At 39.6% G+C, this 16,163-nt stretch overlaps 1 protein-coding gene across 3 annotated transcripts in view; it reads left to right on the forward strand.

The window, feature by feature from the left end:
• Window positions 1-16,163, forward strand: part of LOC140728431 (endoplasmic reticulum junction formation protein lunapark-A-like) — a 74,078-nt gene that overhangs the window by 40,428 nt on the left and 17,487 nt on the right. For all 3 annotated transcript variants that reach the window (XM_073047149.1, XM_073047150.1, XM_073047151.1), the window contains exons 8-9: window positions 4,850-4,933; window positions 14,060-14,111. In XM_073047149.1, coding sequence (XP_072903250.1) covers window positions 4,850-4,933; window positions 14,060-14,111 — 136 coding nt within the window. The remainder of the gene's footprint in view (window positions 1-4,849; window positions 4,934-14,059; window positions 14,112-16,163) is intronic.

Consider the following 16,163-nt stretch of genomic DNA (forward strand, 5'->3'; position numbering starts at 1 on the left):
TACATACTCTTATGACAGAGAGCGGGAGAGAGAGAGAGAGAGAGAGAGAGTGGGAGAGAGAGAGAGAGAGAGAGAGAGAGAGAGAGAGAGAGAGAGAGAGAGAGAGAGAGAGAGAGAGAGAGAGAAAATTAAATAAAGCATTATAAATAAACAAGTAAATCAATTATGTATATTGAATAGATTGTTTAAAAAATGTGCTGAAACAGTAAAAGTGAGGTAGTGTCCAAAGCTTCAATGTCCATTTAGGAATCCGATGGCAGAGGGCAAGAAACTGTTCCTGAATCGCTGAGTGTGTGCCTTCAGGTTTCTGTATCTCCTACCTGATGGTAAGTGAGAAAAGTGCATGTGCCGGGTGCTGGAGGCCTTTAATAATGGACGCCGCCTTTCTGAGACACCGCTTCCTAAAGATGTCCTAGATATTTTGTAGACTAGTGCCCAAGATGGAGCTGACTAGCTTTATAACCTGCTGCAGTTTCTTTTGGTCCTGTGCAGTAGCCCCTCCATACCAGACAGTGATGCAGCCTGTCAGAATGCTCTCCACAGTGCAACTATAGAAGTTTTTGAGCATACTTGTTGACATGTCAAATTGCTTCAAACTCCTAATAAAGTATAGCTGCTGTCTTGCCGCCTTTATGACTACATCAATTTGCTGGAACCAGGTTAGATCCTGGGAGATCTGTAATTTCTTTTACTACTTTTACTTCAACCTTCAAGGTCAGACAAAGATTTGATTCTGCATCTCAGTTGAAAAATGATATGTTTAAAACAGCACAGTCTAAATTTGCAAGGGTTTGAAGATAGTTCTTGAGTGTGAACCACTGGAAGGAGAAGAGGCTGCTGCTGGTTTGGAGAAGTGGTGAGACTAGCTGACTCTTGCATCTGTTGTATACTTCCTCAATTGCTTTACTGTCACATTGCAGATTCAGATTTGGCTAGTCAGAATTAAGAGGCAGGAGAAGGGCAAGATAAGCAGCTGCAAAATAACAGTGAGAAATTAAGGCTTTACAGGACAGACAATGCCTGTAAAGGAGAACAAGAAGTAGAGGAAAATTAAATTAAAGTCAAAGTACTGCCTGGTTTGCTGAGTATTTCAATTTTTTTGTGTGGGGAAAGAGGGAGATCAAGTTCATCTTGAGAGGAATATTCAGTATCATATTTCAAATACAGTGGATTCCAGTTAATTGGGACACATGGGGATCAGTATATTTTGGCTCAATTAAGCAGCTGCCCCAATTAAACATTATTTCATGGAAATTGTTAAGAAGGTATATTTGGGGGAAAAAAAAAGACCAGCTATCATTTAACTGAGTAACAAATTATATATTTAAATGAAAAACAGAACAAATTGTAATACTATCAATGTTACTATAGTACTATAAAATTGTATTAGTTCCTAATCAATGGAGGAATTCATCAAGAGTACGCTGCCGTGTCTTTCAATTGACCATGAATGAACAAAATCACCACAGACACCTAGTGTAAATAATGGACTGCCTTCATACAAACCTTTAGACAATTGCATCCTCCAAATCTTAATTTTCATTGTAATATTGAAGGTGATTATTGATAGCTTTAGATCCTTCATAGTTCTTGGCTTGTTGCAGTAGTGAAATCATTTCATCTTCACTCCCAGCCATTTCTGGCATCTCTAAGTGTGAATGCTTGAAACCACAGTGAGCAAAACTGCTCTGAATTGTCTTACTGTTTACTTTTCACCAACCATCAAGTCACAGAAAGTCACTGCTATTTGCTGCCTTAAAAACTGTTCACTCTAAGCACTGTGTAGCATCTATAATGACCATGCAAGTGGACATGACTGACACTCGTTAGAAACTGGTAGGCAACAATCTCCTCCAGTTAAGTGGCACAGGGTTCTAAATAAGTAAAGGGAATCCCAGTCATCTTTCTTGATTTGAGTTTGTGCTTCAAAGTTGTCCTAAATAAGCAGCTGCCTCAATTAACCAGAATCCACTGTACTTGCATTTGAAAGAACTAAGACTTTAAAATTAAAAAAAATCATATCTTCCAATAATGTACGTAATTTGCCCAGATACCTGAGTTTGACTAAGTAATATCTTAAAGAGATTTTAAGCAGAGGGCATATTCCAGATTCCCAGCATCCGAAGTATTTGGAGTTTCTAAATTTTCGGTCTGGTATCGTATTAAGACAAGTGACCCCAGGACAGTGATGAAGCAGGTGGCAAGGGTATTGAATTTGTGATGATGAGGATACAAGTCATGTTGTGGGTGAACTGCATCTTTGGGGAAAAAAAGTTGCTGGTCTTTATAAGAAGCTATTTGAAAACACAGGGTGGAGGTATCAAGCTTATGATAGTCAATTTATTTATAATCCCATTTGATAAGAAACTGTAGTACTTGATTTGTGTTTCTCTGTGCTTCAAAAGTGATATTAAAAATCAACGTGCAGCCAACATCTTTTTTTCATATTTTCTCATGACATTAAAGGAGGTAATTTGGCTGTTCGAGGGTATTGATTGAGAAGTGGAATAGTCATTGTTCCCATTCTCTAACTTCGTCCTGCAACCTAGTCATATCCCTGTTTTCATATAGAGCTTTAGCTGGTTAATCTATCAATCTGCTCACCAGTCTGGATGTGGAAGGAAACCACACCACCTGGGAAGAAGCACCCATAGTCACGGGAGAATGTGCAAATCACACACAGGATTCAACTCAGATCATTGGAGCTTTGTGAAGAAGCCCACTAATTGCTGCACTACCATGATGCTCTATTCATAAAATGTTACCTAGCAGTTTACGAATTTTCTGAATGTTTTTCCACTTCATTCTAAAGCCTTGTCATTTATGTTCCTACATAAATTGTTCTAGGCCTTATCAGCACCAAAAGAATGTTTCTGTTTACCTCTGAAACCTGTTAAAGATTCAGCAGATGCCAATGAATGTTTTTGCCCTTTTTAGCACCAGTTGCTACCTGTTGCTTTTTGATGGAGTATGTGCAACTATGTTAAGTTTTTGGATGCCAATACTCTTGCAAAGAAAAAATCAGCTCCAGTTTATTGAATATTTTAAGCTAAAGAAAATTTGGGACCTACACGTGGATTTAAATAGTAAATGGGATATTATGAATAATGTGTTAAAGTTCAACAAACTTCGAAATAATTATCCTACTGTTCACATTTGCTGTAGCTTTTTGAGATGAAGAGGTTGTTCAATAATATTTAAAAGTATGGCTACATCTGAGGCAGAATATTTTTGTTATTAAATAACTAAAGAAAAATACCTAAGTTTGCATCAAATTGGCCTTGACAAACATTCCAAGTTTAGGCCTTGCGGCAGAATTGGCAGCAGTATCTGGATTTGGAATTGGCTTATTATCATCACATGTATTGAGTTACAGTGAAAAGCTTGTCTTGCGTACTGTTCATACTGGTCATGTATTTCATTGCATTTCAGATAGTATGGGGTAAAACAATAAAAATACAGATTAAAGTACAACAGCCACAGAGAAAGTACAGTGCAGGTAGACAGTAAGGTACAAGATCATAGTGAGGTGATTGTGAGGTGAAGTGTCCATCTTTTCTTACTAGGAAACCATAGAAGTCTGGACAGCGGGGTAGAAGCTGTCTTTGAGCCTGGTAGTACAAGCTTACAGGCTCTTGTATTGTCTTCCCAGTGGGAGGGGGGAGAAGAGGGAATGTCCTGGGTGGGAAGAGACTGCAATGCTGGCTGCTTTAGTGAAAAATAGCCCATGGAATGCAGGTCGGTTTCTGTGAAGTGCTAGGTTGTGTCCGTAACTCTGTAATTTCTTGCATATACAGGCTCTGTACTTGAAATGCCAAGCCATGATACATCCAGGCAGGATCCTTTCTATGGTGCATTGACTTAAAAAAAAATTAAGGCTGACACAGACATGCCAAATTTCTTTAGCCTCCTGGGGAAGTGGAGATGTTGGTGAGCTTTGCTGGCTGTGGAATCATTGTGGTTGGACCAGGGCAGGCTATTGGTAATGTTCAGTCCAAGGAGCGTGAAGCTCTAAACCGACTCAACCTGAACATTGATGAAGACAGGAGCAAGTGTACCATCCACTCCTGAACTGCGATCAGCTGTTTTGTTTTGCTGACATTGAGGGAAAGGTTGTCATGACAGCATGTTATTAAATCCATGTTCGAAGCCGTGCTGGAAATCTCATTATGAAATTGTTTCACAAATTGAAACAAAGCATTTTCAAGTTTGCAGTAGATAGACAATGTATCACTTAGCTTCAATTATGTATTCAGTTTGCATTGTGAAATCTTAGAGATAGTAAAATATAATCTTGTTTATTTTGGTGATAGAAGCTGTTTTGTAATATTTGCTAAGTATAAGGTTATTATGTTAGGAACGTGCCTTCACGAGTTATTCTATTGCTTTCATTTGAAAATCATTGCCAAGCTAATTTGATACTCAACCTATTGTTTTATATTGAATGGGGCAATGAAATTCTGCTGAGAACTTTCTGAATGTTCATTCCATTTGACTAAGCGACAGGGGAAATCCTCACATTTCTTCTATGCGATTTGAGTACATAGAGGTCCTTATTGCTGCCTTTGATTCAACACATTATGAATGCTCAGCTGCACACTGAATTAAGTTACTGAAGTAAAATTTTTAATTTCCAAAAAAAAAATTAATTTAGGGGAGTAGCAGTAAGAAATGACAGTTGTTGCTATATGAAACATAGTAACCATGGAAAAGTTTTCATTGAAGACCCTTTAATGCTGTTCACCTTGTATTTTGTCATTTTTGGTCTGTCAAGACTGAAACTGCAAGAGAAACGTTATGATGAAAATGCATGCGTCACTAATGCGTTTCTAATATGTGTTCTAAATAGCTTGAAGAGGTCATGGAAAAGGAGACATATAAGAATGCCAAACTAATTTTGGAGAGGTTTGACCCAGAATCCAAGAAAGCTAAAGTAAGTATTTAAAGCTCAATACTTCTGTGAATGGAACTTGATAATTGGAGGGAAAATTTTGTGCTCTGATAATTCTGTATTCAAAATACTTACTGTAAATTAAATTGCAATCAAATATCTATTAAAATGAATTGATGACTAAATTGGATGTTTTGTGAAAAATTCTCATTTGAGTTTCAGAGAAGCTTTTCTGTTTCTGCTGTAATAAATTGGACCAGCCCAATATATTCAAAATGAGATGTTACCAACTTTTTTTGCTAAAGTTATCAAGTGATTTATTTAAAAAAATCCATTAACCCAGCTTTATGTTATTCCCTTTACCTATTCAACAGATAAAATCAAAAACTGAGTGCTTCCATTGTGTAAGAGACCCAAGTACTACTGTCCTATGGCATCTTTAGAAGTGATATTTCAAGTACTGCCTACTGGTAATGAAGAAGCTGGACATTGAAAATGGTGGCATTGGTAGATTGATCGGAAAACTTTGTTCTGGTTGTCAGGCTTGGATATTCGGCAAACATGCCTATCAAGAAAAGCAGTGCATATTCCACTAGTCCTGATCTGCCTTGTAGATATTTGGGAGGTCAGGAAGTTAAAGCTTTTATATTGAAGAACGCACCCTTTTCGGTGCTGATTTGATTGTGGTTATAATCTTTAGTACTCTTCAGAGTTTTTGAAATCATTAATGGGATATTTGCATTTCTGGGCAAGCCTGCATTTATTGTTCATTGTTGATGACCTTCAGGAAATGGTTGGTGATGCTTTTTAGAGCTGTTGCACCTCTGCTGATTGTGCTTCCATTCTGTTAGTAATTGAGAGCCCCAAGATTGGGACCTAATGATGAAAGAGCAGCAAGTCAAGGTAGTCTGTGCTTTGTCTAAATTGAGATTGATATCTGGTGTTCAATTCTGGAAGTTTAAGGATCATCTTGTCCTGGAATGAATGGTTCTTTATCACCTTGTCTCAGTTGTAAATAACTTCATTTAGAAGGTGGTATATTTTGAGATTTGTGGAAACTCAGCTGAGAATTAATTCAAAACTGAGGTTGTTTCTGGATATTAAATGATTTTGAAATACAGGTAGTCCCCAAGTTACGAATGTCTGACTTACGGACAGCTCATACTTACGAACCGAGGAAGGAGAACGTCGTCCACCATTTTAAGTCCATTGCGACGCTGTCCGCCATTTTAAGTCAGATCGCGACTCCGTCCGCCATTTTAAATCGTTGCCGTTGACACTGTGTTGAGTTTTTAACTTTGTATTTGGCTTTTTCTTAGTAAGATTCACCCTGACCCCCCCCCCCCCCGTTCTGGTCAGCTGGTGGCACAGTGAGATCAGTGCCGGGCTGGAGAACAGAGGTTCCTGAGTTCGATACAGTGACAGACCACTCCCGTGCTGGGTTGATGTTGATCCAGTGGCTCCCGTATCCTCCATGCCGGGTTGATGTCGAGCTCGCAACTCGACATCGTAAAAAAAAACAATGCCACCTCCAGTTTAAATTCACATGTGGAATGTTGTGGAGAATCAAATACCCAAACCCAGCACAGCCCCCACTTGTTCCATTTAACCTGTCTCAGTGTGGTGGAGTTTAGGACCCGGGGAATTCAGTACGTTGGTCCTTAGGACCCAATGGATCTCGGGAGCCGGCAGAACTCGGGACCCGCGCCCGCAGTGTTTCTGTTCCATTGACGGGAAGCGATCGCGATTGAAAATAAAGTGCAAATAATAAAGCGTTTGGAAAGAGGTGAAACGCCATCGGTCATTGGAAAAGCGTTAGGCTACAGTCGGTCAACGATCAGAACAATTTTAAAGGATAACGGATAAAGTGAGAATAATGGAACTTGTGAAAGGCCCTGTCCCGATGAAAGCTACAATTATTACTAAGCAACGCAGTGGTTTAATTATTGGAATACATATGTTTCTTAAGTGTTTTATATGCAAAGAAAGATAAAATATATACTATATATTAAGACAAACGTTTGACTAACTGATGCTAAATAATATCGGATGTACTTGTTCCGACTTACGTACAAATCCAACTTAAAGAAGGACCCAGGAACGGAACTCGTGCGTAACTGGGGACTGCCTGTAACTCAGTTTTCTGTGCTGAGGTAGAAGATTAGCTGTGACTTTGTCATAGTAGGCTTGAATGGATAGATGACCTTAATCTACTCTGAATTCAATGGTTCTTAACGTATTCACTGATGTTCAGTTCAGGCTTTCATCAGGACCAATTGACTTCAGACATTATCACCTCCTTAGTTCTTAGAGCTGAATTTCAAAGGTGAGGTGAGAGTAACTGCCCTTGGCCGAAAGGCACCTTTTGATCATAAGTGGTATTAAGTAGCCCTGGTAACCAAAGTCAATGGACATAAGGTAAAGCACTTTTGTTGGGTTCAGAATTATTGGATAGTTGTAGTTGGGAGTTGGCCATTCAAGTTATTGAAGCACGTGAAGATGATTGAACCCAAATGCTGTCAAAAAAACCATGATGTTCTCTAAAGGCTAGAGTGTCCCTTTTACTCGGCTGTTTGCTCCAGGGCTGTGATGACGGTATGTGGTCTTGATGAAATCCAAACATGGCATCAGTGAGCAGTTTATTGTAGAGTAAGTGCAGCCAAGAATCATTTGCTGATGAATTTAGGGTAGACTGTTTGCACAGTATTTGGTCAAAGTTTGATGCATTGTGGAAGGACCTGGGCTAGATATGAGTGTGTCAACTGTGCTGTAACATCTTAACTAGAGTGCGGCTAGTTATTCAGTGCTATAGTTAGGATATTGTCCTTGCTGGAGAAGGGCGGAAGAGAATTTTTGCAGTGAATGCAGTGTCATGGAAGTAAAAGCATCTACCCCTGGAAGAAGATTAGCAGCTCTTATGGTTATTGAATGTCTTTACATGTGATACTACATACTAATATCACAGTGCAAATGCAGCGGCCTTTGCAAACGTGGTTAGATGTTTTGATGTCCAAAATACTGCCCTCTAATTTGGTACATTGCTGTAATTGATTTTTTTAAAAACTGCATTTTTAGGAAAAATTTATTTTGTTAGGATAATTTATTTGCCTTGAGTCGCGTGAATCTTTGAATAGGTGTCATTTTCTGTTATTAGTCGATACTTGTAAATTTAATAGAATTCATCTAATGTTTCAGGTGTCTGGGTAACTTGTATAACATAAGAAATAGGAGCAGGAGTAGGCCCTCTGGCCCTTTGATCTGGACTCGTCTCCACCTACCTGCCTTTTTCCCCATAACCCTTAATTCCCCTACTATGCAAAAATCTATCCCACTTTGTCTTAAATATATTTACTGATGTATCCTCCACTGCTTAATTGGGCAGAGAATTCCACAGATGTACCACTCTCTGGGAAAAGTTCCTTCTCATCTACTCCCCCGAATCTTGAGGCTGTGTCCCCTAGTTCTAGCCTCACCTACCAATGGAAACAAATTTCCTGCCTCTATCTTATCTGTCCCTTTCATAATTTTGTTTCTATAAGATCTCCTCTCATTCTTCTGAATTCCATTGAGTACAGTCCCAGGCGACTTAATCGCTCCTCGTAGCCTAACCCTCTCATCTCTGGAATCAACCTTGTGAACCTCCTCTGCACTGCCTCCAAAGCCAGTATATCATTTCTCACGTAAGGAGACCAGCACTGCACGCAGTACTCCAGGTGTGGCCTCACCAGTACCCTGTATAGTTGCTTCATAACCTACCTGCTCTTAAATTCAATCCCTCTAGCAATGAAGGCCAACATTCCATTTGCCGCCTTGATAACCTGCTGCACTTGCAAACCAGCCTTTTGTGATTTATGCACAAGCACTTACAAGTCCCTCTGCAAGCAGCCTGCTGCAGTTTTTTACCATTTAAAAACAATCTGCTTATATTTTTCCGTACAAAGTGGATGACCTCGCATTTACTAACGTACTTCATCTGCCAGACCCTTGCCCACTCACTATCTGTATCTCTCTGCAGACTCTCCACATCTTTTGCACAGTTTGCTTTTCCACTCAATTTAGTGTCATCAGCAAACTTAGATACACTACACTCGGCCTCCTCTTCCAGATTGTTAATGTATATTGTGAACATTTGCGGGCCCAGCACAGATCCCTGCGGCACACCAGTCACCACCTGTTTCCAACCAGAGTAACATCTATGTATCCCAATGCTCTGCTTTCTTTTAGCTAACTGATCCTCTATCCATGCTAATACACCACCCCCAGCTCTGTGCATCCTTCTGGATAAGTCTTTTATGCAGCACCTTATCGAATGCCTTCTGGAAATCCAAGTAAATAATATTCATCTGTTTCTCTCTCTATCTACTTCGCTTGTTATAACCTCAAAGAACTCCAGTAAGTTTATCAAACAGGACTTGCCTGTGCTGAATCCATGCTGCGTCTGCCTGATGGATTAATTTCTTTCCAGATTTCTTCTTTAGTAATAGCCTTCAAGCATTTTCCCAACTACAGATGCTTAGCTAGCTAGCCTATAGCTACCTGCCTTTTGCCTACATCCTTTTTTGAACAGTGGCATGACATTCACTGCCTTCCATTCTGCCAGGACCTGCCCAAAGTCCAGAGAATTTTGTTAAATTATCACCAAGGCTTCTACTATAACTTCTGCCATTTCTTTCAGGACCTTGGGATGTATTCCATCAGGACCAGGAGACTTACGAGGAGTGATTGATAAGTTCGTGGCCTACTGTAGAAGGAGTCAATTTTTGAAAACCTAGCACATTTATTTTTCCTACATTTACATGTTTAGTCCAGCAGTCATGGAGCATACTGATCCCTTCTTTGTACAAAGCCCATTTCCAGAAAAGTTGGGATATTTTCCAAAATACAATAAAAACAAAAATCTGTGATATGTTAATTCACGTGAACCTTTATTTAACTGACAAAAGTACAAAGAAAAGATTTTCAATAGTTTTACTGACCAACTTAATTGTATTTTGTAAATATACACAAATTTAGAATTTGATGGCTGCAACACACTCAACAAAAGTTGGGTTCGAGGCATGTTTACCATTGTGTTACATCACCTTTCCTTTTGATAACACTTTTTAATCGTTTTGGAACTGAGGATACTATTTATAGTAGATTTGCAATTGGAAATTTTGTCCATTCTTGCTTGATATAAGACTTCAGCTGCTCAACAGTCCGTGGTCTCCGTTGTCTGATTTTCCTCTTCATGATGCGCCATACATTTTCAATAGGAGATAGATCTGGACTGGCAGCAGGCCAGTCAAGCACACGCACTCTGTGTCTACAAAGCCACGCTGTTGTAGCCCGTGCAGAATGTGGTCTGGCATTGTCCTGCTGAAATAAGCATGGACGTACCGGGAAGAGACGTCACCTTGATGGCAACATATGTCTCTCTAAAATCCTAATATACGCCTCAGAGTCAATGGTACCTTCACATACATGCAACTCACCCATGCCGTGGGCACTGATGCACTCTCATACCATCACAGATGCTGGCTTTTGCACCTTTCGCTGATAACAATCAGGATGGTCATTTTCATCTTTGGCACAGAGAACTCGATGCCCGTTTTTTCCGAAAACTAGCTGAAGTGTGGACTCATCTGACCACAGCACACGGTTCCACAGTCTTTCGGTCTATCTGAGATGAGCTCGGGCCCAGGGAACTCGCCAGCGTTTCTGCATAGAGTTGATGTATGGCTTCCTCCTTGCATAATACAATTTCAAGTTGCATTTCTGGATGCAGCGACGGACTGTGTTAAGTGACAATGGTTTTCCGAAGTACTCCCGAGCCCACAGTAGCATGACGGTTTCTTAGGCAGTGCCGCCTGAGGGCTCGAAGATCACGCCCTTTACACATTGAGATCTCTCTGAATTCTCTGAATCTTTTCACAATATTATGTACTGTAGATGTTGAAAGACCTAAATTCTCTGCAATCTTGCGTTGGGAAATGTTCCTTTTGAACTGACTAACAATTCTCTCACGAATTTTGGCACAAAGGGGTGAGCCACGACCCATCCTTGCTTGCAAAGACTGAGCCTTTGATGGACACTACTTTTATACCCAGTCTTGATACCTCACCTGCTACCAATTAGCCTGCTTAATGTGGAGTCTTCCAAACTGGTGTTACTTGAATATTCTGTGCACTTTTCAATCTTATTTTAACTCTGTCCCAACTTTTGTTGAGTGTGTTGCAGCCATCAAATTCTAAATTTGTGTATATTTACAAAATACAATTAAGTTGTTCAGTAAAACTATTGAAAATCTTTTCTTTGTACTTTTGTCAGTTAAATAAGGGTTCACATGAATTAACATATCACAGATTTTTGTTTTTATTGCATTTTGGAAAATATCCCAACTTTTCTGGAAATGGGGTTTGTAGAAGTCGGCGTCTTGGACCTCCAGAAGTGGTCCACAGCGTGGAGTGATTGATAAGTTCGTGGCCTAAGGTAGAAGGAGATGAGTTATTAACTTCAAACTCACTGCATTTTCACTCAAAAGAGTTGAACTGCGCGTGCATGTAACGAGAGCTGTATAACTCATCTCCTTCTACCTTAGGCCACGAACTTATTGATCACCCCTGCTGTTGATCACCTGGAGGTCCAAGACGCTCTTGTTATATGCACCTGCAGTTCAACTCTGAGTGATAATGCAGAAAGTTTGAAGTTAATAACTCATCTCCTTCTACCTTAGGCTACAATCTTATCAATCACCCTCGTATCTATCTTCAGGCCAATAAGTTTGCAAATTTGCCTAGTAACTTGATCACTGTATCACTTTCCAGTAAATCCTTGGCCTTGCTTTGGATTGTAATTGAAAGGCATCATCTATGCCCTTATTACCACTAAGCTTTGACTATTCCTACGCTAACCTCCCTTGTTTTACTTTTCGTAAATTTAAGGTACTTTGAAACACTTATATTCTTTTTCTAAGATTTACCAGCCCCCTTCACCTGTTACTTCTCAGTTAAGTAGCAATCCATTCCATATCTTGTTTTTACTTTTTCTGTCTCCTGCAACCTGCAGATATTTGAAGTGAATTTCCCCAAGCAATTCTGGCCTCTGGAGTACTACCAATTTTAGTTGCCCCATTATTCATTACTATACCATTGGTCTGTATATTTTTCCCTTGTAGCACTCGTTTTCTTCTGATCATTAGATATGGAATTACTTAAGAGTTAGTAACATGCTGCTTTTGATCAGTATATAGGTAACTGTGGTTAAAAACGAGTGTACGTCTCCTGAGATTTGTCTCTGAAAATTGTGCTTCTACCGCTATTTTGAAGTAGAACTGATCACTTGGTTATCATTGGTCAAGGCTGAGAATCATTGTGCCTTACTGCTCTGCTGCTGATAGCTCATACTATTTCATGGATGAACTAATAGATCAATTTGCCTGTCCAATTTGGCGCAATACTGCAATATGTTTTGTCGTAGTGCATGAGTATCTGAACGGTGATTGCCAGTGCTTTGCTAGGGATTGATGCATCTAGCACAGGCTATATCACACTATTGAGTGACTAGTTTGTGGGACATCTCTTCCAATTCTGGCACCATTCTGCGTGATTTTTATAAGAAGTGTGCAGGATTGGTAAGGCTGAGATTTGTTGTCAGTACCCTGATGGGATGTGCACATTTTTGCTAATAGATCTGAATTTTTCTTTTGGAACTGGGTGGCTTTTTTTTTTACCTTTTTTTTAGAAAAAGAGTTTACCTCTAGCATGGAACTAGTGTACAGTTTGGAAAAGCAGGAACATGTGTGTGTGTCTGTGTTTCTGCCTCACTAATTTGTTATTTCTTGAAATAACTGAGAAGATTGAAAGTAGGGCAATAGATATTGTATAATTTAAGGCATTTTACAAAGCCCTGCACGATTGATTGGCTCAGAAGGTAAAGACATGAGATCCAAGCTGGCTAATAGATCCATAATTAGCTTGGCAATAGAAGACAAAGGTTAGTGAAGGAAAGAAGGTGTTCTGATTGGAAGTCTGACAGTGGCGTAGGGGCTGTGAAGGAAGGAGGCATGACCAATAAATCTGTGAATTACACAAGTTCGTCATGTTGCAGATAGTGAGGAAAGTGGTTCAATGGTACAGCAGGGTGTAAATCTGATGGACAGTTGAAGGGAGCGTTGACAGTTGAAATCTAATCCCAACGAGCGCAAAGAGGAGTATCTTGGCAAATAGTGCTAGAATGTAGAATAGTACAGCAGATAAACAAACCCCTCAGCCCATGGTATCCATGCCGACTATGACGCCAATTTAAACTGCACATTTGACTACATCTGGTCTACATCCCTAATTCCTTATCCATGTGCCTGTCTAAATAGCTCTAAAGATATTTGGTCCTTATTGTTTATTCTAAGCATGCTTTTTGTGAGGAAGTTAATCTAAAAGTTATTTTTGTAATGTAGAACTGTATTTCCTCAACTTCCCCTGGCAGTGTGATAAAGGCACTTAGCACTTGCTGTATAAATCGTCATTAAACTTGCCCATTTCACCCTGATATTTCCATGCTGGCAAAGCACTGACCATCCAAACTGTACTTAGATCAGGTCACTCCCTTAACTTATGTTCTAGAGTAAACAATAAAAGTTATCTATCCTCTCCTTCTACCTAATAGTCTGATCCCGGCAACATTGTGAAGCACAGGGCATATACAGTAAAAAATAGGGTGCTAAGGAATATTAATGAATCAAGTGACCTTGAGGGTTTAAGTTCATAGTTTCCAGAAAGTGACGACAAGGATCAATAAGGTGAGGAGAATGCACGGTATATAAAAATTGTAACATAATACTTCACATTTACAAAATGCTGGTTGGATCACAAGATCCACTCTGAAATATTTGGAAGCAACTTCTTCCCCTCCACCATCGGATTTCTAAATAGTGATGGAATCAGATATAGTCACGGCATTGAAGCGACATTTGGACATGTAGTTAAACAGGAAAGGCATCGAGGTGTACAAATATAGCTTGGGTAAATAGGATTAGCATTGGCTAAAGGTTGACAAAGGTGGTCTGAAATTAAATTTCCCTCTTTGCATACATCACCTAATATCGGCAATCTTGATCTCTGTTCTAAAATATTAGAAGTAACATTGGAAATGTAATTTTGTAAGCAATAACATTTCGGTATTTTATGATAGGAACTTGATCAATTGGCTTCTGGAATGCCAGCTACTCCGAGACCTGGTCAAGGTAAGTTCAGATTTTTAAGAATTTGCAGTATATACACTCAGCAGCCACTTTATTAGGTACTTCCTGTACCTAATGTGGCCGCTGAGTGTATGTTTGTGGTCATCTACTGATATAGCCTATCCGCTTCAAGGTTTGACATGTTGTGAGTTCAGAGATGGTCTTCTGCACGCCACTATTGTAATGAGTGGTTATTTGAGTTACTGTTGCCTTCCTATCAGCTTGAACCAATCTGGCCATTCTCTTCTGACCTCTGTCAATAATGAGGTGATAAGGTGTTTATGCCCACAGAACTGCTGTTTTTTTTGAATATTCCATAAGCTCTGTTTGTATGGAAATCCCAGAAGATCAGTAATTTCTGAGATATTCAAATAACTCTCTTACACCAGCAATCATTCCATGGTCAAAGTCATTTGGATCACATTTCTGCCCCATTCTGATGTTTGGCCTGAACAATGTCAGAACTTCTTGATCACGTCCACATGTTTTTATGCATTGAGTTACAGCCACACAATTGGCTGATTAGATATTTGCATTAACGAACAAGGGGACATGGTAAAGTGGTCACTGACTGTATATTTTTTTAGTTTAAAAAAGACTCCCACTTCACCTCATTATTCTTACATTTACTGTAACTGTCCAACTTGTATATCCCTGAAGCAGACATCTCTGCTTTCCAATATAATGTCAGCATATGCACCATTTCACAAAATTTGCAGTTGTGAATTAAATTCAAGATTTTGAGGCAAGAAGGTATTTTTTGAATATGACATCACAGAATAATGGCAAACCAGGAATATTAAAAACAGTTTAATATTTCATCAGAAGTAAAACAAAGTAAGCAGATTGGAACATCATAGAATTCAGAATTTCATTATCGAGCAAAATGAAACAAATTCATTGCATTTTCAAAATTTAATTGGTGAAATGCTCTTCGGTGCCTCACAGAAACATTGGTTTGCATCGTTTCAGCTGTTGAGATGATGGATATTTAGGTTTCAAACCTTGAGGCCATTTCAACTGTATTTCCATTTGACCAAATTGGGTATTTCTGGTAGTTACTGGAAGTGTAATTGGCTTATGATGCAGGAATGATCTTTATTTCTATGACATTGCTTACTATGTAGCTGCTGAAATCACGGCTTGTCATGTTGCCACATCCCTACCACAGCTAGCGTTACCATTTGCTTCTGTCATCAGCTGTAGTTTCCATCATGTCATGATTGGTTTTCATAACCCTACTAAAACCCTTAAAGCTGTGTGTCTCAGGAGGAGGCTGAGATGATTTATCAGTTTGGCATCCTGGCTGAGCATGTTTGTGAATGTCTCGGTCTTGTCTTTACCTCTTCCTGCTGGGCCCTGCCATTGAGGATGGGATGTTCTCATTAGCTGTTTAATTGCCTGTCACTTCTTAACTGGATGTGGTAGGATTGCAGAGCTTTGATCTGTCCATTCACCACAAAATTGCTTAGATTGATCTATTGCAAGTTTTGCTGCATTGGAGTTTCACTGATGGTACGTCATTGTCAGGAATACTCAATGCCACAATTAGCGTCTAAGTTCCTTATTGATCCTTTGGCTTGATGGCAGTGATGAAGCAGGAGACTTGCCAGCCCTTGGGTTTACATTTTTTTTTGCTGCTGCTCCAGATCCACGTCATCTCATGGGTGCCCAAATTTGAGCTGATGTATCTGTTCTGAATCTTCCATCGATCCCATTCCACTGTTGGGCAGCAAGATATGAAATGCTTTCATTCTTAGTTTGTTACTTCATGGTGGTGTTATTTCTCCATATCTTTTATAAATCGGTGGCTGCCTTTCCAAAGAGCATATTAAATTCATTCATTAAGGTGGCTTAAATGCTATCACCTCTTAAAGTCATATCAAGCAATGTAGGTGACACAGGGCCTCACTTCCAGGTGAGCTCAATGTCTTTTGTGCTCGTTTTGACCTTCAAAGCATGGAGGAACCATCACAAACTCCCACAGCCTCTGATGACCCTGTGATTTGAGGCTCGCATGCAAGCATCCTTCAGGAGAGTGAATCCAGAAAAAAC

The sequence above is a fragment of the Hemitrygon akajei genome, chromosome 5 (assembly GCF_048418815.1).
Source record: "Hemitrygon akajei chromosome 5, sHemAka1.3, whole genome shotgun sequence".
Lineage (NCBI taxonomy): Eukaryota > Metazoa > Chordata > Chondrichthyes > Myliobatiformes > Dasyatidae > Hemitrygon > Hemitrygon akajei.